Below are 24,876 nucleotides of genomic sequence, written 5' to 3'. Positions count from 1 at the left end.
GCCTGTTGCCCGTCCCGGCCAGGCGCCCCCTGCAGCATGGCCTGGAACACCAATCTCCGCTGGCGGCTGCCGGTCATCTGCCTGCTCCTGCAGGTGGCCCTGGTGGTCCTCTTCGGCGTGTTCGTGCGCTACGACCCGGATGCCGACCCCCACTGGATCGAGGAGAGGATGTCCAGGAACATTTCCAGCGACTTGGACAACGAATTCTACTATCGCTACCCGAGTAAGTCCCACCACCTTGCAGGCCCAGCTGCGGCACATCCGAGCTGTCCCCACCGGGCCGAGGGCCCTGCCTGGCCTCACCTCCGCAGCCTGCTGCTCAGGAACATCGGGCCGCGGGAGCCGGAGGAGAAAATGCTGCCCACAGCCCCCTGCCCCGCCCCTCTTAGGCTCCCCACCAGGGGGACTTCCCAGTGTCTGGAGATCAAGCTTGGGAAGTGGCCCGATGTGCACAAATTCCTTTCACCCCCTGAAAACTCACCGGGGAGAGCTCACTCCTTCCAGGTGCCGCCAGAGACCTACAACCTCCCTGTCAGAGAGCCCTTCTTGATGTCTTCCAAAGACCTGAGTCTCATCTTGGTCACCGACCAGTGGGGTGACTCTGGTTCCCTCATCCAGCTGTGCCCATGCTCTCCATGTTAAGGGGGTAGTTCCAGTGTCGAGGGCTGCAGGGGTCGCTCATTGGCCTACCAGCCCAGCTGCTGGGAGAGGTGTGGGGGACTGCGGCACCTACCATCTTTTGGCTTGGAGAGGGAGAAAGAGCGGCCCCGAATTCTCTAGCGTCTGTGGTGCTGTGGTTAAGAGCATGGCCTTGGAAGCACCAGACCTCACCTCTATCATGGCTCTGCCATTAACCAAGTGGGTGGCCTTTGGTAAATGTCAACAATGCAGAAACTCAATTTCCTCATCTGTCCAGTGGGGATAATAATAGATCCTACCTCCCAGGAGTGGGCTGAGACCTTGCACATCAAGTTCGGGCATGGTGCTGGGCATGGAATCCTCACTTCATAATGGAGCAATTACTAGAAAAGCACTAAACACAGAGGCCCTAGGATTCAGGAGTTAGAAGAACTGGCCCAAGGTCACTCGGGTCGGCCCAACCTCCAGACTCCCAGCCCAGGACTCTTCATGCCCTTGTGCTTTCTAGTTTTCCACACCATTTACCAGCAGCCAAAGACAATCTTTCTAACTGTTGGTGCTCACATAGTCATGAACTGTTGGTTTTGGAACAGTCACCTATACAAACTGGTCTTCCCTCCATGGCTTGTACACCCTCAGTAATGGGATTCTACCCATTGTACTCAGATCCAGTTAAATAAGTACACACATTCAGGATGGCAGCCTGCATGAAAAGAAGTAGAGGTGGAGGAGACTGTAGGCCCCATGGGAGCCAGCCACATTAAGTGCCTCCCCCAAAGCCAGCAAAATCATAGGCTTCGTTAACAGAAATATGGTGCCTAAAAGAAGGGAGGTGAGAGAAGAGGGTGGCCAGCGTTGGTGACACCACAGCCTCTACTGGGCTCCACTCAGGGCCATGTTTTAAGAGATCTTGACGGCTATAGCCTTGGAATTTAGACTCCAAATCCACCTTTCACATTGCCCACTTTTATGCTTCTTGGTGGGGGACTGACCCAGCAAATGGTGAGGCAGGCAAACTTGAGACCCTCCTTTGCCTGTTTCACTCCTTCCCCCCAGCTCTTGCTTCTCTGTTGGCCACAGAGCCAGCCCCTTGGTAAAGCATCAGGGGCAAGGCCTCCCATGGGCATTTATAGGTCCTCCATGTGTCTGCACAGTGGAAGGTCTCAAGACCCTCTAATAGGAGCTACAGAACCACGCCAGTAGGGGGTACAATCCTCACATCTCCCCAACTCCTATCCCCACTCTCCACACCCACCCACTTCCTTGCATGCTCTACCTTTATTCACTCAGTGATCACTTATCTATAGGGTGACCGTGTAATTTTTCAACCAAATGACACTTTGGAGAGTGAAGAGGTAGGAAATTTGTGCTAGTAGTAATTTGCCAGGACACAGGCATAAACCATGACTGTCTCAGCAAACCAGGGCTTATGGCCACTCTGCTCAGAGAGGTATACCCCGACACCCCAGGCCTCAGTGAGGGGGTCAAGTGCTCTGTGCAGAAGAGATCTGTGACAGCTTCCTGGAGAGCAGTGGGCTGGTGAGGAGGGGAAAGCAGGGCAGTTAAGGCGTCCATGGAAAGAGCATGCGGGGGTGTGGACTGAGCAGCTCAAGTTTGTGAAAAGACTGGGAGGGAGGTCACTAAGCAGGATGAGGTAGTCCCAGCCATCAGTGAGGGCCTTGAGTTTCTCCTGCCACGGCCTCTGTGAGGGCCGGGGTGCTCTTTGTCATCTGAGCAGGAAGTGACAGAGAGGAGAGTAGCGTAGGGAGAGAATCTCGGCCTCAGGATTCCTTGGCAAGGGCAGGAAGTAGTGGCGGCAACTCAGACCAAACATGCAATCTGTCCATAAGTCATCACCGCCACTGGATGAGGAAGGCAATGTTATGACTCCCATTTTACAGATGAGGAGACTAAGGCCAGAGAGGGGAAGTATCTTGCAAAAGTCACTCAACTAGGAAACTAGTGAGCCAGAGTAGGAGCTCCGGGGACCTGAGCCCACCCTCCTGGACTGCTCTCCTCCCCCTAGTCTCACCTTTCCCCTCACTTCCTGCCCCACTTGCTCACAGTGGCCGGTGGCCATGGTTAGGAGTTGGAGCCCAGGTGGGGCCCCGTGCCTGGATTCCTGGGCCTCAAGGCAATCCCCAGGGGCGGGGAGTGAGGGCAGCCCTTGTGGTACTTTCAGAATTCTTGGCTCCAGGCTGTCAACACCTGTGTGGGCCTCATTCCTGCCCAAGGGATTAGTGGAGTCCACTGGGCATCTCGGTTTCCAGAGGAGTACCGCTCCAGCTGGCTCAGGCTGGGGCCCGGGAGTGCCTGAGGACAACTCCTCAAGCGTGGGCCCCTTGGTGGCAGGCACAGAACCAGCTGGGGACCTGCCCTGGTGCCGTGCTGCAGGCACCGGCTGCTGAACACGAACTTCCTCCTGGGCTGGTGCTCTGGGGCCTGAGGGTCTCCAGGCAGTGTCTGGGAGCGGTTGGCCTGAGGAGGAGCCAACAGAGCCTCGGCTCTTGAAGCCTCCTGGGAAAACTAAGGGAGAAGGGAGATCACCCAAGGTAGAGGATGCCACAGTTTCAAACCTGAAGGACTGTTTCATGAAACCGAGGCAACAAGGCTTGACCTGTGCTCCTGGGAACCTGAACCTCAGATTCAACTCCATTTAATGAAAGACCAATGTTCCCACAAGCAGAGGGCAGTGTAACCTGCTGGCTGACTTTGGAATTAAACAGATCTGGGTCCATCACTAAATGGAGTAAGCCACCTCCTTAACCATACTGAGCCTCAATATGCTCATCTGTGAAGTGGGAATGTTATTTAATGCACAGGCTCTCCTGGAAGATTGAAGATGACGGGTGGCTGGGAGGGCACGTCTCATGGCATGAAACCAGAGGATAGTAAATGCTGGTATCGAGCTTACTCAGAAGGGAGTGAGGGCTCTGTTGCTGAAGGTGTTTAAGTGCAGGCTCAGCATCCCTTTAGAGATATGACCGAGGAATGTCTCTTCCAATATTCGTTTGAACTATTATAGCATTTAAATTCCTTTGTGCTCTCCCCACTTACAAGTGCTTTTTGCATGCTCTGTCAGGCAGGGAGTGTATTTGTTTCTATTTTATGGTGCTGGTGATGGAGGTTAGAGACTTGCCCAGCTGGTCAGTGGCACAGGCAGGGACGAGGCCAAGCCCTCCCACTGCACAGCCAACTAGCTTCCCCCAGTCTCTGCCGCATTGCTACTCCCTGGCCACCTCCCCAGGAGATTTTGCAGTGATGGGGTGGTTCTGTGGTCTGCTCTGAGGCATGGGAGAGGTGGACACAGAGCCTTGGGGAATTGAGGGGCTGGCCAGTAGGCTTCAAAGGCAACAGGTTAGGCTGGGCTGGCCTATAGAGCATGGGAAGGGCTGGTACCCAGGCTGCTGCAGGGCACCACTCCTGCTGTGCTGAGGCAGCAGAGGAGGGAGAGCTGCCATATCCCACCAGCATGGGAAGCTTTGTCCTCAGGCTTCAGAGATTTTTGAGACTTGGCCAGCTTCAGGCCAGCTTCATTAGGGACCCATCCTGAGGGAAGAGTGAGCAAGGAAGCGGGTGCAGAACAGCTGTGTACTGGTGCCCCCTTGTGGCAGCTCTCCGAGCTGGACACCAGGTGCCAGGCTCGCCCTATCAGGGACCTCCCAGCGGAGAGCAGGTTCTGGGCTGGGCTGCTTGAGTCACTCCAGGCTGGGGAAGGAGGGGGAAGAGGGGAGGTGTCTTATCAACTTACACTCTCCTCCAGCAGGTCGCCAACCCGTTGCAAAGCACCTAGTCAGACTTGAAAGAGAAAAAGAGAAGTATGACAGTAGCTAATATGATTGCACAACAGCTAAAGGGCCAGGCCTATGCCCAGGGCTTTGGTTGGATGACCAATTAAACGTGCACCACACACCTCTGAGCTCTGTTACTATCCCCCATTTTACAGAAAAAGAAACTGCAGATCAGAGAGGTGTGTCCCTGCTGAAGTTCATGCACTCTGGACCTTCACACTATTTTTTTTTAAGATTTTTTTGTTTATTTTGATGTAGACCATTTTTAAAGTCTTTATTGAATTTGTTACAATATTGCTTCCCTTTTATGTTTTGGTTTTTTGGCCACAAGGCATGTGGGATCTTAGCTCCCCAACCAGGGATCGAACCCACACCCCCTGCATTGGAAGGCAAAGTCTTAACCACTGGACCTCCAGGGAAGTCCCCAGACCATTATTATTAAAAGCATTTTCAGTAGCACCAAACTTTATGAAATATAAGTTAATAAAGTGGTACTTCTAGTGAGGACTTTGGGAGATAAAGAGAGATGAGCAAGAGAATGAATAAGGAAGGTGCCCAAGGAGAGAGAAGCTGGCATCTGTGTGCCTGAGGTGGGGGGAGAAGAAAGAGACACCTGCAGGGAGGGTCAGAGACAGAGGTCAGGACAGCCAGGGAGTCACAGAGAAGGACGGAGAACTGGCCAGGTGGGGACAGTTAGGGAGAAGCCCTGGGAAGCTGAGGCCTCTCTTCTCCTGCTCCACAGGGAGAACGAAGGCAGCCCTGAAACTACACATCACCCCCCAGGAAGGCCACCTCCAGTGCTCTTCAGCCCTGCCCCTGCCCGCATGCTTCCTCTGCCACCAAACAGCTGACACCCCGCTCCTTGAATGGCCCCCACCTTCTGTGATGCTACCTTTTTCCAGGGGTTCCCGCCACCTCCTTGCCAGCAGCTTCCCTGTCTGGTCTGCTAGCTTCAAGTCAAGCTAGCAGATCCTTGGCTTCTGTCTCCCACTCACCATTCCCACATTCCAGCTGCCAGCTCTGTCTGCAGGTCTGCCTGATCTCAGACCCCAGCTCCAAGCCCCAAGGCCAGGATCCATTCCTCCCACACTACCCTGCCCGACACTCACCGCCACCCGCCACCCCCTGGGTCATCTCAGACTCCCACGACCAGCAGTAGTCCCAGCACCTCCCTCCCACCCTGGCAACCTCCTCCTCCTTCCCTGTGTTTACCCACAGCTCTGCCCTCCTGCCACATCCCCTCCCTGCTTTCGTAATTTTGGTCTGAATGTGTCTTCTCCCTCTCTTTCCAGTCTGTCACCCATCAGTTCTTCCCAAGAATAACCATAGCACCGTGTATGGTGCTTCACATACATTAGCTCAGCTTCCTCCACAACAGTTAGAAACGTGATAAACCATGAAACACGGTAATACATGAAATCAGCTGCACACATTGTGAACCTAAGCTGAGCTGCTGTTTGTTTGTGTAGGTCTGCGCAAGAAGCACAAAGCTCAGAGCACCATACTGGGGCGACACCCACAGCTTTCTTGCATCATCAGCTATGCCCTCAACCCTTACCCAACAATGTGCCAGGGCCTCCTCTCTCAGCCTCGTCCTGGTGGCTGCTAGCCAGGGGGTCTATGGCTGTGGCCTGGGCCTCAGGGAAGCCTGCAGGGGAGACAGATGAGGGCAAATGGGGGCTGGCAAGCATAAGCATTACCAGGTTGCTGTGGGCACCAGGGCCTATCCACCCAGTGGGTAGGAAACTTTGGACGGTAGAAGGCCTGCAGCCTCCCCTGATGGTGAAATCCCACCTGGGCCCTAGGCTGGCATATCTGGGTGCTGCTGAGATCATGACAGTAACCATTCATTCATTCATTCATTCATTCCTGGATATTTATGGGGCATCTACCTGGGCACTCTCATAGACAATGGAGAATACCAGAGTGAACAAAACAGGCTTGGCCTTGCCTTCTTGGAGCTTTATAGTCTGGTGGGCTAGACAAACAAACCTAGCTACAAATTGTAATAAGAACTAGAAAAGAAAGAAGAGGGTGCTGTGAGGGAAAGAACCAAGTTTAAACTCAGGGGTCAGGAAGGCCTCTGTGATAAGGTGACATTTTGCCAAGATCTGCAGGAAGAGAAGTTGCTGGCCATTCTGTGGGAGCAGCATCCCAGGTGGAGGGACCACCACGGGCAAAGACCCGGAGTGGGACCAAGCACAAGGGAGGCCAGTGACCCTGGGGCACAGGAGGGAGGGGAGGACTGAGGAAAGGAAGAATGAGGAGGCAGGCGGGTAGGCCAGGTCTGGTGGGCCCTGCAGTGCACTTTTATTCAAAAAATGTTTTAATTTGGAAATCATTCCAAATTTACAAAAAGTTGCTAAGACAAAAATAGTACAAAGAGCACTGTATACTCTTTAACTCCGATTAAGCTATCTGCTCTTCTCCCTCTCTCTCTCTTTTCCCACATAAACACAAGCACATACACACACTTACTTTTTCCCTGAACTACTTGAGAGTCAGTTATACACATTATGGTCTTGTAGCCTTAATTACTCTACATTGTTTCCTAAGAATAGAGGTATTCTCTTCCATAACCACAGTAATCAATTTCATAAATTTACATTGCACAGTACTTTAATATACTGTCCCTATATAATTTTGTCAGTTGGCGCAGTAACAACCTTTGTAGCACTCCCCTGTACCCGCACCCACTCCCCACCCTAGCCAAGTCCAGGATCCAGTCTAGTTTTAGGTGTTGAATTTATTTGAAATGTCTCTTTAGCCTCTTTTTTTTTCCTTAAACATCTTTATTGGAGTATAATTGCTTCACAATGTTGTGTTAGTTTCTGCTGTATAACAAAGTGAATCAGCTATACGTACACATATATCCCCATATCCCCTCCCTCTTGTGTCTCCCTCACACTCTCCCTATCCCACCTCTCTAGGTGGTATCAAAACACCTGGATCAGGGACTGAACCCATGTCCCCTGCATTGGCAGGCGGATTCTTAACCACTGCACCACCAGGGAAGTCCATCCTTTTTCATATTCTTTCCTTTACGGTTTATTACAGGCTATTGAATATAGTTCCCTTTGCTATACAGTAGGACCTTGTTTATCTGTTTTATACATAGTAGTTTGTATTTTATGACTTGATGGGGGTAGTAGTGGCTCCTCTACTTGCAATAGAGCCATTCATTACTGTGCCTAGCCTCAGGATCCAGATGCGGGCATGGCGGGACCCGGCTTGCGGGGCAGCCCGGCCCGGCCAGTGGCAGGGAAGACACAGGCTCTGTGTCGGGCAGAGCTGGCCCAGACCCAGGACTATGGCGGGTCTTCGCCAGGCCGCCAAGACCCTCGGCTGCGCTTTCCCCGCAGGCTTCCAGGACGTGCACGTGATGATCTTCGTGGGCTTCGGCTTCCTCATGACCTTCCTGCAGCGCTACGGCTACAGCGCCGTGGGCTTCAACTTCCTGCTGGCGGCCTTCGGCATCCAGTGGGCGCTACTCATGCAGGGCTGGTTCCACTCCTTTGACGGAAGCTACATTTACTTGGGCGTGGAAAAGTAAGCGCGGCGCGGACTGCGGGGCGGGCACAGTGGGCGGGGCCCCGGGTGAGGGGAGGGTCCAGGGGCGGAACCCGGGGCTTGGGGCTGTGAGCTGGCTCCTCATCGTCCAACCAGGGTACCCGGGGCCCTGCGACATACACCACACTCACTCACTCACTCACTCACTCACTCACTTCCGGATCAACGAGTCCCCAGGGTGGGAGTTCTAATGGTGTCCAAGTGCTGTTGGAGGGTTTCCCTCCTCCTAAGACGCAGGCTGCAGGGACACAAGGCCAGGCTTCTTCTCTCCAGGGGCCAGAGCCAGACCCTCCCCTTTGACACATCAAGCATCAAAATTGCCCTGAGAGACCTCAGCCCATGGAACCCATGGAGGGGGCGGTGTTGCGGGTGGCAGAGGAGGGGAAGGAGTGTGGGGCTGCCTGAACCAGCCTCCTAAGGTTCATTGCGGACGGAATGGAGTGCTGCTTCTCCCTGCCTTGCCCTCTCCCTGACTTGCCCGTATCCCCACCCACAGAACAAGCATAGGAAAGAGCTGTGAGGCAGGTGTGGAGACCTAGGACTGAAGCCCCTCCCTGCCTCAGCCTCCAGGGGGCATCTTATCCCCATGTCTTCTCACCTCTATCCTCATCACTTTGTGATAATCTCTTGGTCTGGTGAATACCACCACCACCTCCCATCAGGTAACTCAGCCCCTCCCTCTGTCTGAGGAGACCTCCTAGGAGCCTCAGTGTGTCCCTCCCCCCAACACCACCACCAGGTTATACAATAAATTTACCAACTTGCCAAAAACCAAGTTGTCAAGCAGTCACCTCACTGAATGACTCATTTATCAAACTCTCTAGGCCATGGCAACTTATGAAACCTATAGCAATTTGTGTTGCATGGGACAAAATCAGAAAACCAAGTCCACAGAAAGGGTTTAGAGGCAAATTGGTATAAACCACGTTTAAAGTGCAAATCCCTGCTGTCACATATAGGGCACCAACCATGTATCATAAGCCAGGTGCCTGAAATTTTAAATTAAACATATGCCAAATATTTGCAAAATATTAATTCACTTAAGCCAGTTAGTGACTCCATGAATTAAGAGAAACAGGAAAAATAGTCGACTAGATAGAAAATGTTTCGGAACCAAGAAGTCAATCTTTTTGTATATAAAATCCGTGACATGCATATCACTCTATTGTTTAAGATACACAAGAAATTCTCATTCCCAAAGCCATAGACCCAAAGCATAAAAATATCTGTAATATATTTAATTGGCCACCAGAGCAAAATAGCTATGGCTAAATGCAAAACAAAAGTATACAGCTTTTAAAAATGTTCAGAGAGAATTATTGTAAACTTTTGTGAGTTAATGTTTTTGAACCAGTTATTTAACAAGTTAGTCACTTGACAACTTGAGTTTTGGCAAATTAGGTTTCTGGGAAATGATTTTCACCAACTGAGCCAGAGCTGATCTCTGGTGCCCAGGGCTAAGATGAGCATGTTGCCCCCAGACCTGACCTGTGGACACTTCTCCTGGTTTCTGTCCTGTCCCTGCTGCAGAGTCCTCCAGATCCTACCTGTCACTCCAGGGTAGTTCACCTCTGCAGGCCCTGCCCAAGAGGTGAAATTCAGATCGCCATCTCCAGGGAGCTGATGGCCCAGGTGTGGGCTTTTGTACTCTCCCTCTCACTCCTTCCTAGTGGTCATCTCTGTCAGACGGTCTTCTGGCTGCAGTTATGGGAATTGGGGCAAATAACTCGGCCTCTCTGAGCCTCCATTTCCCATCATTGGTTCGGGTGTGGTACAGGAGGGCCTGAGCAGTACTGAGCAGGCATTTAGGTGCCTGGCACTTAGCAGCTGTCATCGTTCATGCAGCCAGGCCCTGGGGACTCAGCAGTGAACAAGGCTCATAGCGAAGCATACATTCCAGTGAACATCCTTTGTCTGGGAGGGACCCTGAGGAACAGTGCCCTGCCTCCACTCCACTCACTGACCCTACAATCAGCTGGCTTCTTACTTCTCACCTCCTGATACACACACACACACACACACACACACAAACACACACACACACACACACACACACACACACACACCTCTGAACGTGGGGGAGGGGCACTCCCCTGGATGTGACCGTCTTAAGGAAGTAGTAGCCCCTGCTGTCCTTACACGATCCCCAATTAACAAAGCTCATGACTCAGAGAGCCACGCTGAGAGTCTGCCTTGGAATCCAGGACGGTGTTGCTGCTGGCAGGGCCCATGGAGGCCTGGGTTAGGCAAAGCGGACACACGGGTGGAAACAGAGTCTCCTCTGACCACATGATGTCTGCCTTTGCTGGCTGGCTGGGCTTTCAGGGTCCAGACTTAAGGAGCGCCTGTGTGCCCCTCTGCCTCCATTCTCTCTGTTGGCCTTTATGCCCCCTCCCTCCACCCAGCCTCCGGCTCCCTACTGCCTGCAGGAAGGCCCCTCTCTCTTCCCTGGACACATAGCCTCTCTCCCAAGTAAGGTGAGGAGGAGTTCACGATAACTCAGACCCAAGCAAGGCCCTGGTAGCCAGCAGGAGAAGTGTGTGCAGAGTGAGAGATAAGGATTCAGAGGCAGAGACCACATCTGGTTAGAGGAATTGGGGAAGGCTTCCTGAAGAGGAGGCAGGTGAGAAGTTCTGGAAGGGCAGGTAGAAGATGGAGGGCAAGGCAAGGCCCCAAATATGGGCCACATTCAACAACATCAGCCAGACCACTTGGATGCCTTAAGCGCAAGCTGCCTGCAAGGAGGGGTGGGGGCCTGAGATGGGGCCACAAAGGAAGGGTGTGGCATCTAGTATGTACCACTGCTGTGCTGGATACTTCACATGCTATTTCTTTCAATTCTTAGAGTAGCTGTAAGATGCTATGTGCCCATTACCACAGATGATGAAGCTGAGGCTCAGAAAGTTTAGACCGTAAGCCCAAACCCACAAGTGACCAAAGTCTAGGTTCAACCCCAGGGTTTGGAGGGCCACTTCTTGCTGTGGCCTCAGCCCCTCCCCTGACCTGTCTCCCCACAGCCTCATCAATGCGGACTTCTGCGTGGGCTCTGTCTGTGTCGCCTTTGGGGCAGTTCTGGGCAAAGTCAGCCCTGTCCAGCTCCTCATCATGACTCTCTTCCAAGTGACCCTCTTCTCAGTGAATGAGTTCATTCTCCTCAGCCTGCTAGAGGTGAGCAGGGGTCAGAACAGGGATGGGGGTGGAAGGGACACTTGTGGGGGGCAGTAGGGGGACAGAGAGAGGGCTGGGGAGACATGCTAGTTGAATTCAATTCAAGCTTGGCAAGTCAGTTAACCTTCTGAATCTCAGTTTCCTCATCTGTAAAGCGGGAGTAATGACATTTATTGGGCAGGAATGATAGTCTACCTGGTACATCCGTCCACCAGCTAGGCAGAGCAGTGGTTCCTCACATGTTGATTTTCTCTCTTCTTTCTCTTTCCTGTATATCAGATGGAAAAAATGGAATGTTCCTGCACATCCTCTTCCACACACATATTCCCAGATTGCTGTGCCAAGAAAAAGGCGCAGTATATTGAAGGGGCACATCAGTAAGAAAAGTTCCCAGGGGAGTGGCCAAGGTGGATATGTATAGCTTCACAGGTTGCACAACTCCAGAGGTGCCATTCACATGGACCTCTATGGCAGGAATGATGCCCCCTGGGATTGGCCAATTCACTGGCCCAGGTAAGGGGCACCTTAGGCTACTGACTCTTGCTCAGACACCTCTTTGGTATATTTGCAGGTGTAGGGATTATTCAGGGACCCCATCCATTTCTTAGCCCCCAGCTCCTCTATATTTGGACTCTGCCTGAAAACCCCCAGGATTTTGGGGGTCTTTTTGTTTTTTGTTTTTTGGTGTTTTTTTTTTGGCGGTACGCGGGCCTCTCCCGTTGCGGACCACAGGCTCCGGATGCGCAGGCTCAGCGGCCATGGCTCACGGGCCCAGCTGCTCAGTGGCATGTGGGATCTTTCCAGACCGGGGCACGAACCTCTGTCCCCTGCATCAGCAGGCGGACTCTCAACCACTGTGCCACCAGGGAAGCCCTGTTTTTTGTTTTTTAATACAAAAGTTTATTTCTCAGAAGCAGGGAGATCAGGGCTTGTATAGTGGTTCCTCAGTATCATCTGGGATCCAGGACTCTAATCCTTTTTGTTCCACTATTGTGAGCACATGATTTCCATTCTTTTTCTTTTCTTTTTTTTTTTTTTTTTTGGCCATGCTGTGCACACAGGATTTTAGTTCCCCAACCAGGGATCGAACCCACGCCCCCTGCAGTGGAAGCACAGAATCTTAACCACTGGACCACCAGGGAAGTCCCACCTCCAGGGTTTTTGTTTTCAGACCACCCTACATTCAATCATGCATTTTGTCATTTTTTTTCAGCCACCAGACTAGTCCAAGCCACCATATCCCTTCCTCCTGACTCATCTCCCGGTCTTCATCCTTTTTTGTTTTTTTGGCGGCTGCACCAGGCGGCATGTGGGACCTTAGTTCCCCTTCCAGGGATTGAACCCGCGCCCCCTACAGTGGAGGCGCAGAGTTTTAACCCCTGGATGGTGGCGGGAAGTAACTCCCTCCCTGTCTTCATCCTTGCCCCACCCACCACCTCAGGCTAATCACCAGCAGCCATGGTGACCTGTTAATAATGCATATAAGACCATTCCCTGGATTAAAACCCTGGTTTTTAAAATTTCACTTCAAATAAAATCCAAACTTGTTATAAGGCCCTACATGTTCTGGTCCCAGCCTTTTCTCCAAGCTTATCATCTCCTGTCCCCATCTTTCTGTGCTCTGGCCATACCCTGCTGTCTGCTCTTCAAACACACCAAGCTTGGTCCCACCTCAGGGCCTTTGTACTTGCTGTTCCCTTTACCTGGAATGCTCATCCCCCCCCAGTCCTTTTTTTGTGGTCTAAACTGGAATCTCACCTATTCAGAGAGGCCCTCCCAGATTCTCCTACTCCGTGTTGCCTTCTACCTTACCTCTTTCCAGTCACTCTCTCTCTCATTGCCTTAATTTATCTTCTTCATAGCATGTATCCTTATCTGATAAGCATGGGAAACCTTATCTTATCTGGACCATCTCTATTCCTGGCACCTGGCCCAATGCCTAATAGGTTCTCAAGAAATATTTGTCAAGGGAATGAATTTTGGAGTCTAACTGCATGTCAGGCAATGCTCCAGGCACTGGGATACAGAGGTGAGCAGGACTCTTGTTTCGATGCCAAGGAGCTCACAGTCTAGTGAGGGGGCCAGGAAGCAGATAGACAGTGACCATACAGTGAGACAAGGATTGAGCTCCAGGGCTAGGTGGTCTGGAGGGAGGGGAGCAAGGCCTGAACCAGCACCTGGCAGGTCAGGAAGGCTTCCTGGAGGAAGAGATATCAAAGCTAGAAGTCAAGTAGGAGATAACCAGGCAAAGGAATGAGCGAGGGCATTTGAGGCAAAGGAAATGGGGTAGGGAGAGGAACAAGGATCTTCAGACTTTCAGAGGCTATGTTAAAGAGTCTCAACTTTATTTTTTTGTTTGTTTGTTTTTGCCTGCACCATGCGGCATGTGGGATCTTAGTTCCCTGACCAGGGATCGATCCCGAGTCCCCTGCATTGGAAGCACAGAGTCTTAACCACTGGACCACCAGGGAAGTCCCAAAGAGTCTCCACTTTATCATGAGGGCAGTCGGGAGCTATGGAAGGTTTCAGGCAGGAGAGTGGCACGGTCAGACACATGTAATGGAAATGTCACTTTGGCTATGGTGAAGAGAACAGTTGGAGGCAAAGGATCCAGTTAAGAGGCTGTTTTAGTCACCCTGGTGAGAGATAATGGGACTGGGACTGGGTTAGTACAAAGAGAAGAAAGTGGATGATACAAGAGTTATAAGGAAGGTGAGAAAATAGGCCTTGGAGACTGGTTGGGGTGGGTAGAGAGAAAGAAGTGAGGCTAGGTGAGGGGGTACACAGTGGGGTCAACAGATGAGATCTGAAATTGGCTGAGAAGTAGTATCTTGGGTGTGAATTTAGAGGCAGAGAAGGCTCCTTTGGCCCTCAAAACCCCTCCCTGATCTGCTGCAGAAATTCTTTCAATGCATGACAGTCTTCTGGCCTCTCTTTGAGCCAAGTTTAAACACAATAATGACTGCTGACAGTTAAGGAGCACTTGCCCTTGCCTGGGCCCTGCTCTGAATGCTTCACATGGATTATCTCATTTAATTCTCATCTCTGAGATAGACACAATTATTACCCCCATGTTACAGATGAGAAGACTGAGACTCAGAGAGGGTAAGGGGCTCCCCCAAGGTCACATAGCTAGTAGAGGCACCCACCAGGCTGGGGGTCAGGAAACTCAGCTCTGTCAACTATTCAACAACTAGCTCTGTGACCTTGGACACAAGGTTGGGTTTCCCATCTAAAACGAAGAAGCGAGTCTGTGATTCTGATTGGGATTTCCTGAGTGGGGAGGAAGAGGAAGAGGAAGAGAGGGGAGGTTGGGGGCAGGGAGGAAGACTAAATCAGTCAATCATACACCCCTGTGGAGTGCCACATGCTTGCCAAGTGCTTTACACAAGTTGCCTAGTTTCATCCTCAAGACAGCCCTGCTAAGTCACTAGGACCTGCCCCACTTTGTAAAGGAGGAACTTGAGACTTAAGGTCCAGAGGTGCAGTGGGCTGAGTCGGGTAGGGCAGGAGGCCCAGGAATGGACAGATGGGGGGGCACCAAATCTGCCTGCTCTGACTCTGGGGGACAAGGGAGAGGAGAGGGGATGGGGCGGACGGTGGGAGGTTGGCTGGGAGGTTAGAGGGCAAGGAGCATGATAGGATGAAGGGGAGACGGGAAATGGCAGTCCAGATGGGGTGGTGTGGGGCCAGGAGTGGTGTGTAGGAGGAAATGTGGAGAGGGGAGACCCCAGAGGGCAGCAGCGAGGTCCCAGGAATTAAGATAAGCTGGAAACTAGTGGGTGACAGACTAGATAGGGTGCTACCCTGGGTCCTAACTTGGCTTTACCTCTGCCAGCTGTGTGACTGAGCAAGTCCCTCTCCAGGCCTGGGTTCCCCATCTGGCCATAAACCTCATCTGTTGGGTGAGGATGCCCTAGCATTTTGCTGACAGGCTTACAGCCTGGGTTCATGGATCCCCTTCTTTATTATTTTATTTTATTTTATTTTATTTGTGGTACGCGGGCCTCTCACTGTTGTGGCCTCTCCCATTGCGGAGCACAGGCTCTGGACACACAGGCTCAGCGGCCATGGCTCACGGGCCCAGCCGCTCGGCGGCATGTGGGATCTACCCGGACCGGGGCACGAACCCTTGTCCCCTGCATCGGCAGGCGGATTCTCAACCAGTGCGCCACCAGGAAGCCCCTATTTTTTTTTATTGAAGTATAGTTGTACAGGGGATCCCCAATTTCTCCCCTTCCCAGTTGATTGGTCTATAAGGGGCCCTGGGCTCCCTCCTGTAGCCTTTGGAGTCAAAAGACAGCTGAACTTCTGTCTGTGGGAAGGGGGAGGTGGGAGAGTGCTCTCAGGAGGGAGAGAGAGGAGGTGTCAGAATCTTACAGGCCCCTTGTACCCCAGGTGAAGGATGCAGGGGGCTCCATGACCATCCACACATTCGGCGCTTACTTTGGGCTCACAGTGACCTGGATCCTCTACCGACCCAACCTATATCAGAGCAAGGACAGGCAAAGTTCTGTGTACCACTCGGACCTCTTTGCCATGATCGGTGAGAGCTTCCATAATGATTGAGGGCCACCATGATGACTGAGGGCTGCCATGTTGGGTGAGGACCACTGTGACGGGTGAGGAGAACCATGATGGGTGAAGGTCACCATGAGGCGTTCAGGCTGCCATGTTCACAGCTGAGCCCCATGTGGTCTGTGAGGTGGCTGCCAGCTCCCTTTGGAGGAAGAGCAGAGAGAGGTCGCCTGTGGATTCTTCCAGGATCCCAGATACTTGTCCCTTTCCCCCACGGGGCTGGAAGAAGTCGGTCAGTCATCCTGTGTGTTCCCTAGGATGTCCCAGGGCAGACACAGTGGTAACCAGGAACTGTTCACTCCATCCCCGGGCTAGGCAAGGTGTACATTCCTATTTCCTGTGTCCACTCATTCCAGAGAATACATATCAGCCACCCTCTCTGGTCTCTTAAAACCCAGCCCTGCCTCCAAGGAGCGCCTCACAGTGTAGTAGAGAGATGGCCATGCCACCAGATAATCTCCCTACAGTGGAGAAAAAGATTCTCCCTCAAGGCGCTGTGGAAGCCGGGTGGGAGGCATTTTGCCCGGTTATGGGGTCAAGGTAGACTTCCTGGAGCAGAGTGGAAAGCTCAGTGGGAGTTAGGTAGTAAGTAAGGCAGGGAGGGCCATCTAAGAAGATCCCAGCATGAATAAGGCTACATGGGTGGCAAATAGCTGGGGCGTGTGAGTCATTTGTCATCTCTGTAGCTAAAGGACAGGATGTCGGCCTGAGCTCCGTTGGGCCCATCTAACACCTCTTCTCCCGGGCCCACCGGCCCTGTCTGGTCTGGCCAGGCACCCTCTTCCTGTGGATGTACTGGCCCAGCTTCAACTCAGCTGTGTCCAATCACGGAGACGCCCAGCACCGAGCTGTCATCAACACCTACTGCTCCTTGGCAGCCTGTGTGCTCACTGCGGTGGTGCTGTCCAGCGTCCTGCATAAGAAGGGCAAGCTGGATATGGTGAGCGGGGGCCGGGGGTGGGGGGCCGGGGAGCAGTGGGGAGCCTCGGGGGGAGCTGCGGCCACGACTGCCTGTGCCCAGTGGGCACTGATCACCATGCCCTGCCGACAACGCTGTGAAGCAGGCAGCATAAGGATTATCGCACCCATCTTGCAGATGAAGAAACGGAGGCTCCGGGAGAAATGATTTGTCCAGATGACAGAGCTGGCTTTAGGCAGAGCCCAGAACCACATTCTTGGAGGTTCTATTATGCCGCTGCTCTGGGTGAACGGGCTCCTCTCGTTCTCCTCCCCACAGCCTGGGTGCTGACAGCTCTTCTGGACTGAGCACCTCCCCTCTGCCAACTTCTGATACTCCAGACACTGGCCCTCAGCCTTCCTAGCACTGCCTTCACCTGCCCCATCCCACACACTCAAAGGGGGAATCCCTTCGACGCACTTGGGAGGTTTGTGGGAATGTGGTGTTACCCAGTGTCCTTCATATCACGCCACTGGGACATGTGTTTCTGTCATTAGTGGGAGGGGCCAGACCCCATGGGTGTTGGTAGATTTTTCTGTGAAAAGACAACCACCTCTCCATTTGCTCTTCTGACACTAGCTTCTAGACCTGCGCACGTGTGTGTGCTGAGACTCTGCCAGGAGTGCCCGTTATTCCGGGACACAGCCTGGAGCCCCTGGTTGAACTGGCCGATCACTGCACAGAGAGGTGGGGACTCAGGAAGCAGGGGGAAGAGAATCAGACATGCTGACATGGGCACATGCAGAGAGGGACATGGAATAGGGTCAAGGTCAGGGGCTCTGGCTTCATGAAGACCTGGATCAAGACACCTTTCTGCCCCTTGCTAGCTGTGTGGTCTTCAGCAAGTCCATTAACCTCCCTGTGCCTCAATTTCCTCATCTGCAAACGTCAAAAGATAACTGTACTTACCTCCTGGGCTTGTTGTGGAGAGGAAACAACATCCCCGCCAGCCAGTGACACAGTCCATGGCGCAGGTAGGCGCTCAGAGAGTCAGCCGGTGCTGGTGTAGGCTCGCAGAGTCTGACATGGGTGCGTGTGAATGAATAGGCCCCAGAGGTGCCTGACGTTGGTACACGGGCATGTAGAGAACATCAGACATGCAAACCTGGGCACACAGGGATGTGTGGCAGCCAGATACAAGGGGAACATGCAGATGTGCTGATGGAACTCATTGGCATGGACACAAGAACACTGATTTGTGCACACAGAAAAAGTCCAGAGCGCTGGTGTGGGTGGCACATGTGCAGAGAACACAGGGGTGGCTGTCCGAAGCCTGGGCCCAGGCCGGAGCCCTCCGTGGTCTCCTGGCTTGCTGAGATGCACTCTGAGCCATCCCTGGCTCCCAGGTGGCACCCATGCATAGGAGGTCAACTTGGGCTCTGGGTCAGCTCCTCCAGGACGCTACTCTGGGAGAGGACTGAGTTCCTGCCTGCTCTGCCTGCCCTGCTCAGGTGCACATCCAGAACGCCACGCTCGCGGGAGGTGTGGCCGTGGGCACCGCCGCCGAGATGATGCTCATGCCCTACGGCTCCCTCATCGTCGGCTTCATCTGCGGCATCATCTCCACCCTGGGTTTTGTGTACCTGACGGTGAGGCCCCCAGGCCAGGGGCTGGGGGCTGGAGAATGCTGGGATCTCTGTGTTCCTGACAGTGGGGGGCGGTCCTTAGGGAGGGGCTGGGGGGCTGGGGAATCCGGGGTCTCTCTGTATTTGGAGCCTCCAGAATCCTGCCCCCCCCCACATCGTGCCACAGCCCCCTGCCTGAGCAGCACCTATCTCCCCTTTCCAGCCATTCCTGGAGTCCCGGCTGCGGATCCAGGACACGTGTGGCATTCACAACCTGCATGGCATTCCCGGCATCATAGGCGGCATTGTGGGTGCTGTGACGGCAGCCTCCGCCAGCATTGAGCTGTATGGGCAGGAAGGGTAAGAATGGAGGAGGTTGAGGGAGGTTGAGCTCCCTCCTTCCTTCTCCATTCCTCCTTTCTACTGTTCCTCTCGGGTCCAAGACTGTGTCTCTATTCCCTTTCTTGCCCAGTCTGGACCACTATTTCATGGGCCTTCTCTCCTCACCTCTGTCCTTCCATAAGAATCTTAGAGACCATCTGATCTTTCCAGTGCCCCCATTTTGCAGACGGGAAGCCTGAGGCCCAGGGGTTATTGAGCCTTGGTTTCCACTCGTGTGTGGGGTGGCAGTAGGCAGTGACTTGGCCTCTCCGTGGGGCCCTGACCTGCCCCGTTTCCACCCCCAGGCTTGCCCTTGCCTTTGGCTTTGGAAGTTCCACACCGAGCAGGAACGCAAGCACACAGGGCAAGTTCCAGGCTGCTGGTCTCTTTGTGTCACTGGCCATGGCCCTGGTGGGCGGCATCATCGTAGGTGAGGGGCTGGCTGGGCCAGAGAAGGTGGGGCCTGTGGTTGGGGTACCTAAGAGTGTGTGCCAGAGGTCAGCTGTGGCTCCCGGAAACGCTTTGTCTTTGCACTTATAGCAGTGAGACTGAGGGGGTTGTTCCAGTCAAGGGAAAGGGCTGGGTAGGTAGAGAAGAAGTTATCCCTGACCTCCAACTTCCTTTAGGGGTCATTTTGAAATTGCCATTCTGGGGACAAGCTGCTGATGAGAACTGCTTTGAGGATGCAATCTACTGGGAGGTGAGTTTTACTGACTTGTCCCCCCCACACAAGGGTGGCTGCATTCCCCTCTTCCTGGGCCACATCAGCTGGACTGGGGCCTGGGAAGCAGGAAGCTGAGGGTTGGGGGACAGAGCCTGTGTCATCCTGCTCCTTTATCCAGGAGGCTGTGTCTCCTGGGGGTTGAAGGCTTCATTCTAGAGTAATTCCCAAAGCATAGTGCCCTGTGCTCCCCAGTACCACCTGGGAACTTGTGAGAAATATAGATTCTCAAGTCCCACCCAGAGCTCCTAATTTCACAACTCAAGAGGTGGGGCCCAGCCCTGTTTACAAGCCCTCCACGTGATTCTGATGAAAAACTCATCTGTGAACCACTGCCCAAGACTAGTGGTGGGTTTGGGTCCTTACATGCACATTGGAATCACCTGGAGAGCTTTAAGAACTTCCCAAGCTCAGGTCTCAGCCTCCAGAGACTTGGAGTTAATTGGCCTTGTGAAGGGCCTGGGCATTAGAATTTTTTAGTACCTTAAAACCTCCCAGGTGAATCTAATATACAGCCTGGGTTCAGAATCACAGTGCAGTTCTTCGCTTCTGTATCCATAAGAACCACCTGGAGACCTTGTAAAAACTCAGTTTCCCAGATGCTAGCCCAGCAATTCCATTTCAGTAGGGCCTGGGACTCTGCATGGGAACAAGCTCCCAGGTGGTCTTGTACTAACACTTCTCCCAGCATCCAGAGAAGTGTCAGTACAAAAATCCAACTTGAGAAACATTGTTCTAGAAGCTAAAAGTAGTAGAATGTCACAGAACTCAAGTTTCTTTGAAAACATGCCACAGTCTGGGCTTTCTGTGACTTCAGGATGGCCTTCCTCCCCTCGAATCATTATTAGAGGTATTTACCTGCATTAGGTGATGGAGGATGACACAGAGGGCCCTTCTTGCCTCCTGCACTTCCCCCTCTTGACAAGGGCAAGGACCTAGCCTGTGTCTGTGGCCCCTGAGACAAGGGCCTGCCCATCATTGTCTTTAATTTGGCTTTGTATTATTTTATTACTGAAGTATGGTTGAATTACAATATTATATTAGTTTCAGGTGTATAGCATAGTGATTCAATATTCTAATAGATTATACTCTATTTAAAGTTATTATAAAATAATATCTATATTTCCCTGTGCTGTATACTATATCCTTGTAGCTTATTTTATACATGGTAGTTTGTACCTCTTAATCCCCTACCCCATCTGGCCCCTCCTTCCTTCCCTCTTCCCACTGATAACCACTAGTTTGTTCTCTATATCTGTGAGTCTGTTTCTGTTCTGTTATATTCATTTGTTCATTTTATTTTTTTAGATTCTACATATAAGTGATAACGTACAGTATTTGTCTTTCTCTGATTTATTTCACTAAGCGTAACACCCTCCAGGTCCATCTATGTTGTTACAAATGGCAGAGTTTCATTCTTTTTTATGGCTGAGTGATATTCCATTCTCTATATATACCACGTCTTCTTTATCTGCTTATCTGTTATTGAACACAGGTTGCTTCCATATCTTGGCTATTGTAAATAATGCTGCTATGCACATTGGGGTGCATATATCTTTTCAAATTAGTGTTTCCATTTTCTTCAGATATATATCCAGGAGTGGAATTGCTGGATCATATAGCAGTTCTATTTTTAGTTTTTTGAGGAACTGCCATACTGTTTTCCATAGTGGCTGCACCAGTTTTCATTCCCACCAACAGTGTCCAAGGGTTCCCTTTTCTCACATCCTCACCAACATTTGTTATTTGTAGATTTTTTGATGATAGCCATTCTGACAGGTGCCAGGTGATAGCTCATTGTGGTTTTGATTTGTGTCTCTTATGATTAATTGGCTCTGTATTCTTAAAATCATACCAGAAGTTTTCAGGGTAATCCAATTTTATGTACATAACTAATAAGCCTTTTAAATTCACTCTCTTTAAATTATTTTTAATATTATAACAATAATAGAAGCTCATTAAAGAAAATCTGGAAATAGAGAAAAATAGAAAGAAATCCCATCACCCTCATTCAAGCACTATTAATAGTCTCGATGTATTTCCTTCCAGCCCTTTTTAAAAAATCGGCATTGATTTTTCATACATAGCTGAGATGATATTATACTCGATTTGGTATCCTGCTCTTTTTCTTTATCTCTCTATCATAAGAACTGTTTTGTGTTATTACATTCTGAATAAACTTAATTTTTTAGCAGTGTAATTATTTTCATTCTATATTTGAAGTCAGAACTTAAACTATTTCAGACACCACAATTAGAAACCACACAGATTTAATGCTGATGAAATAAACTAAAAAACATTATCAATTCCCATATGTAGAGGTTCTCTCTTGGTTTTTTTTTTCTTTCTTTCTTTTTTTTTTTCTTTCTTTCTTTTTTTTTTGCCATGGCACAGCTTGTGGGATCCTAGTTTCCCAACCAGGGATTGAACTAGGGCGGCCGCAGCAGTGGAAGCTCCAAGTCCTAACCACTGGACCACCAGGGAATTCCCTCTTGGTTCTATTTTGATCTTTATAATTTATTCTAAGTTCACACCTTCTCCGTGCTATATACTCTTCAGCAGTGCTCAGTTTCAAGTAATATAATTCCGTGTCGATGGAAGTAAGCCACCATCAAGCCATTCCCATGGCCCCTGGCCTCTGGGTAGTCTACCTGGGAGATAAGGTGGCTTCCCAGAGGACAGAAGTGAGACAGATATTCCCCAGGACAACAGATGAGGGAGTCTTTAGGATCAAATCTGAGCCTTGAGGCCAAGGTTGGGCTGATCTGCCCCACCCCTACTATACCTACCAATCCACTTCTGGCTTCCCCTGCATCTCCCCCTACCTCACTTTTGGACCTGCCTGCGGTTCAGGGAGCTTGCCATGCTGCCTCTCACCTGGCACACTACTGGTCCTCTTTCAAAAAGTGTGTTCAGCACAATTGGAATCCCCCCAGGCTGGGTTATCAGTCTCTTGCGTGCATTTACAACTCTTACTGTCACTGTGCACTTCACTTGAATGCCTTCCCATTGCTCTAGTGGGTCAAGGACTGTGCCTTGGCCTTGCAGTGCCCTAGCACCCTGGACAGTGGCTAAGTAGACTAGGATCAGGATACCTGTGTGAAAGACTGCCCTGCTTTGCGGCATGCAAACTGCGCGGTGATCACAAGGTGGCGCCTGCCACACACCATTTGCTGCTCCTGACTTGCCCAGCCTGTTCTAGTTCCACCAGGTACACCTGCCCGGCCTGGGGCAGGGCCCTCGGAGCTGCCTCCTCTCTCTGCAGATACCCAAGGACCAGAAGAGTATTGTCTTCTGTTCTGAGGACCCCACCCTCAAGCCCTCAGAACCTTAAACTCCCAGGGCAAGTGAGAAGCAGGTGAGCATGGGCTTGGCTTGTCAGTGGGGGCCCAACTCTGGGAATCAGATGCCACCAGCAAAGGAGCAAAAAGAAAGCATCAAGAAATGAGGATGTGAGCTCCCACACCCCCTACCCACCCACCCACAGCGGCATGCTGGGGTTGGTGGGAGAGGCACTCAGAGTCAGACTATGCGCCTACTGGACAGACACGGGAATTTGTGGAAAGCACCCTGGACTGGAAGGCATATATGGAAGGTGACCATATATGGTCAGAGACTGAGCCTTACTTTCCTCATTTATAGAAGTGGAGATGACAGGTCTGGCTCTATTCAGTAGATCAACTCAGGCGAGATCCTTCCTTCCTTCCTTATCTCTCTCTCTTTCCTTTTTTTCCATCAACTAACATTTCCTTGCTCCCTCTGTGGAATGCACCAAGCCCTTTCTCATGCCTTTTGCATCTGACCCTTCAGAGATCTCTACAGACAGGTGCAGTTACTTCCCTCTTTTTTTTTTTTTTTTTTTTTTTTTTTTTTTTTTTTTTTTTTTTCGTTATGCGGGCCTCTCACTGTTGTGGCCTCTCCCGTTGCGGAGCACAGGCTCCGGACGCACAGGCTCAGCGGCCATGGCTCACGGGCTTAGTTGCTCCGCGGCATGTGGGATCTTCCCGGACCAGGGCACGAACCCGTGTCTCCTGCCTCGGCAGGCGGATTCTCAACCACTGCGCCACCAGGGAAGCCCCCTCTTTTTAATAGATGAGGAAATTAAGGCTCAGAGAGGTTCAGGATCTTCAAAGCCACACAACACAAGTGGAGGAACTGGGGTCTCTCCAGGTCACTATCATTGCTCTTATCGTAGTTATCTGACCTCTTCGAAGACCAGAGTTTGGAAAGAGCTGTGTCTGGGACACAGGCTAAGTGATGTGGCAGGAGAGGATGCTGGGGTTTAAGGAAAGAGAAAAGAGAGGCTGTCACCAGTTGCTTCTAATGCTGCCCATCTCGTTCAGAAAAGGAAAAGGTACCCAAGGGGCTACTGCAGAACATGACAGTGGCCCGCTGCTGTTGGCTCTCTCCCTGCAGGCTCCACAGACTGTTCCAGTGTTCCCCAAGGAGCCAGTGCTGATCAAGCTGGGAACAAAAGAGCAAGGCCAGTGGCACTCCACCTGCTGGCCTGGTCTGGGGTGTCTCCATCTCTCCCTCCACCTTCATCCCAGGGGACCTGCCTGAGAATGCAGGAGGAGCTATAGACACAGTGGGCATCCAAGCCAGGTTCTGGCTGCAGGAAGCCTGCCACCAGGGGTCTTGGTGGCCACATCCTGAGAAAAGCAGGCAGGAGTGGGGCTGGGGGCTGGAGGTGGACCCGAGCCCTCCTAGGAGATAACGTAGCTGCCAACCACCAACTGCTGGGTTCTTCCACTCCCTTCCTGCCCCTCAGCCAGTATCTCCCATGCCCCCTGAATCCTCCAGACCTCTCTGTGCCATGCAGATGGTAGCCTCCGTGAATAAAACGTTCTTGGTGTTCTTTGTAGAATGGGTATTAATGCTCCAACAGGGCCAGTCTGAGGGAGAAAAAGACCCAAGAAACCTTCTGCCTCAGTCCTGACCTCCCACCCCAAGCTGCCACTCACACTGCAAGGAAAGTCATCCCAGGCTGAAGAGGAAGAATTCAGGGTGCTGGAGTCTGCCCAGCCTGGAACCTGCCCCCCACCCTCCTCCAGCAGGGCTCAGCTTTTGGACTGGGATCTTTCCCCAAGGCCCCTCCTTACTTCACATCAGCCACCCCAGAAACGCCCATTTTGTGAAACTACCATGCCCACTGTGCCCTCCATGTGACCCGGCTCCCTTTCAAGGGCACACAGGCAGGTGAGAGAGTAGGGAGATAGGGCTTTTGTGGCCAATCCACCTCCCCCAACCCTTCCCGCCTTCCTCCCTGCCATGCCAGTCCTGCTTTCCCTCCACATTGGGAGAATGTTGCAGTAATTCAGATCTTCCATCACTTATTAAGGCCACCACATAGGGTTCCTGCCCTCAGGGGGCTCACAGTGTAGCTGGGGGATTAAACTGACATCCAGAATCCACCCTGAACTCTGGCAGGCATTCAATGCCCGGGTGGCTTACCAGAGTGGTCCACCTGTGCAGGGTTTTGGAGGCTGAATAGGAGTTTACCAG

The 24,876-nt window shown here is 51.8% G+C and overlaps 1 protein-coding gene across 2 annotated transcripts; it reads left to right on the top strand.

Moving 5' to 3' along the window:
• Positions 1-24,234, top strand: RHCG (Rh family C glycoprotein). 2 transcript variants are annotated; one of them, XM_059056650.2, is made up of 11 exons: positions 1-223; positions 7,793-7,979; positions 11,018-11,168; positions 15,567-15,714; positions 16,520-16,686; positions 18,156-18,293; positions 18,493-18,629; positions 18,956-19,080; positions 19,277-19,350; positions 22,637-22,729; positions 23,788-24,234. In XM_059056650.2, exons 1-10 carry the CDS (start codon positions 37-39, stop codon positions 22,703-22,705), a joined length of 1,383 nt encoding a protein of 460 aa, XP_058912633.1. In that variant the 5' UTR covers positions 1-36; the 3' UTR covers positions 22,706-22,729; positions 23,788-24,234. The 2 variants fall into 2 exon arrangements, with proteins under 2 accessions (XP_058912633.1, XP_066886828.1); XM_067030727.1 differs by lacking the exons at positions 22,637-22,729; positions 23,788-24,234 and having other exon boundaries at positions 3-223; positions 19,277-19,514.
• The last annotated feature ends 642 nt before the right edge of the window (positions 24,235-24,876 follow it).

Source organism: Kogia breviceps, chromosome 3 (assembly GCF_026419965.1).
Source record: "Kogia breviceps isolate mKogBre1 chromosome 3, mKogBre1 haplotype 1, whole genome shotgun sequence".
Taxonomy (NCBI): Eukaryota; Metazoa; Chordata; class Mammalia; order Artiodactyla; family Physeteridae; genus Kogia; species Kogia breviceps.
Note: the sequence above shows the minus strand (reverse complement) of the source record. Positions and strands in the feature narration are given on the sequence as shown.

Bases quoted from the DNA above. Each gene is read 5' to 3' on its own strand.
- RHCG (XM_067030727.1), top strand. From the start codon at position 37: ATGGCCTGGAACACCAATCTCCGCTGGCGGCTGCCGGTCATCTGCCTG. The intron at 224-7,792 runs GTAAGTCCCACC...CTTTCCCCGCAG, and splicing joins ATTCTACTATCGCTACCCGA to GCTTCCAGGACGTGCACGTG. The intron at 11,169-15,566 runs GTGAGCAGGGGT...CTTGTACCCCAG, and splicing joins TTCTCCTCAGCCTGCTAGAG to GTGAAGGATGCAGGGGGCTC.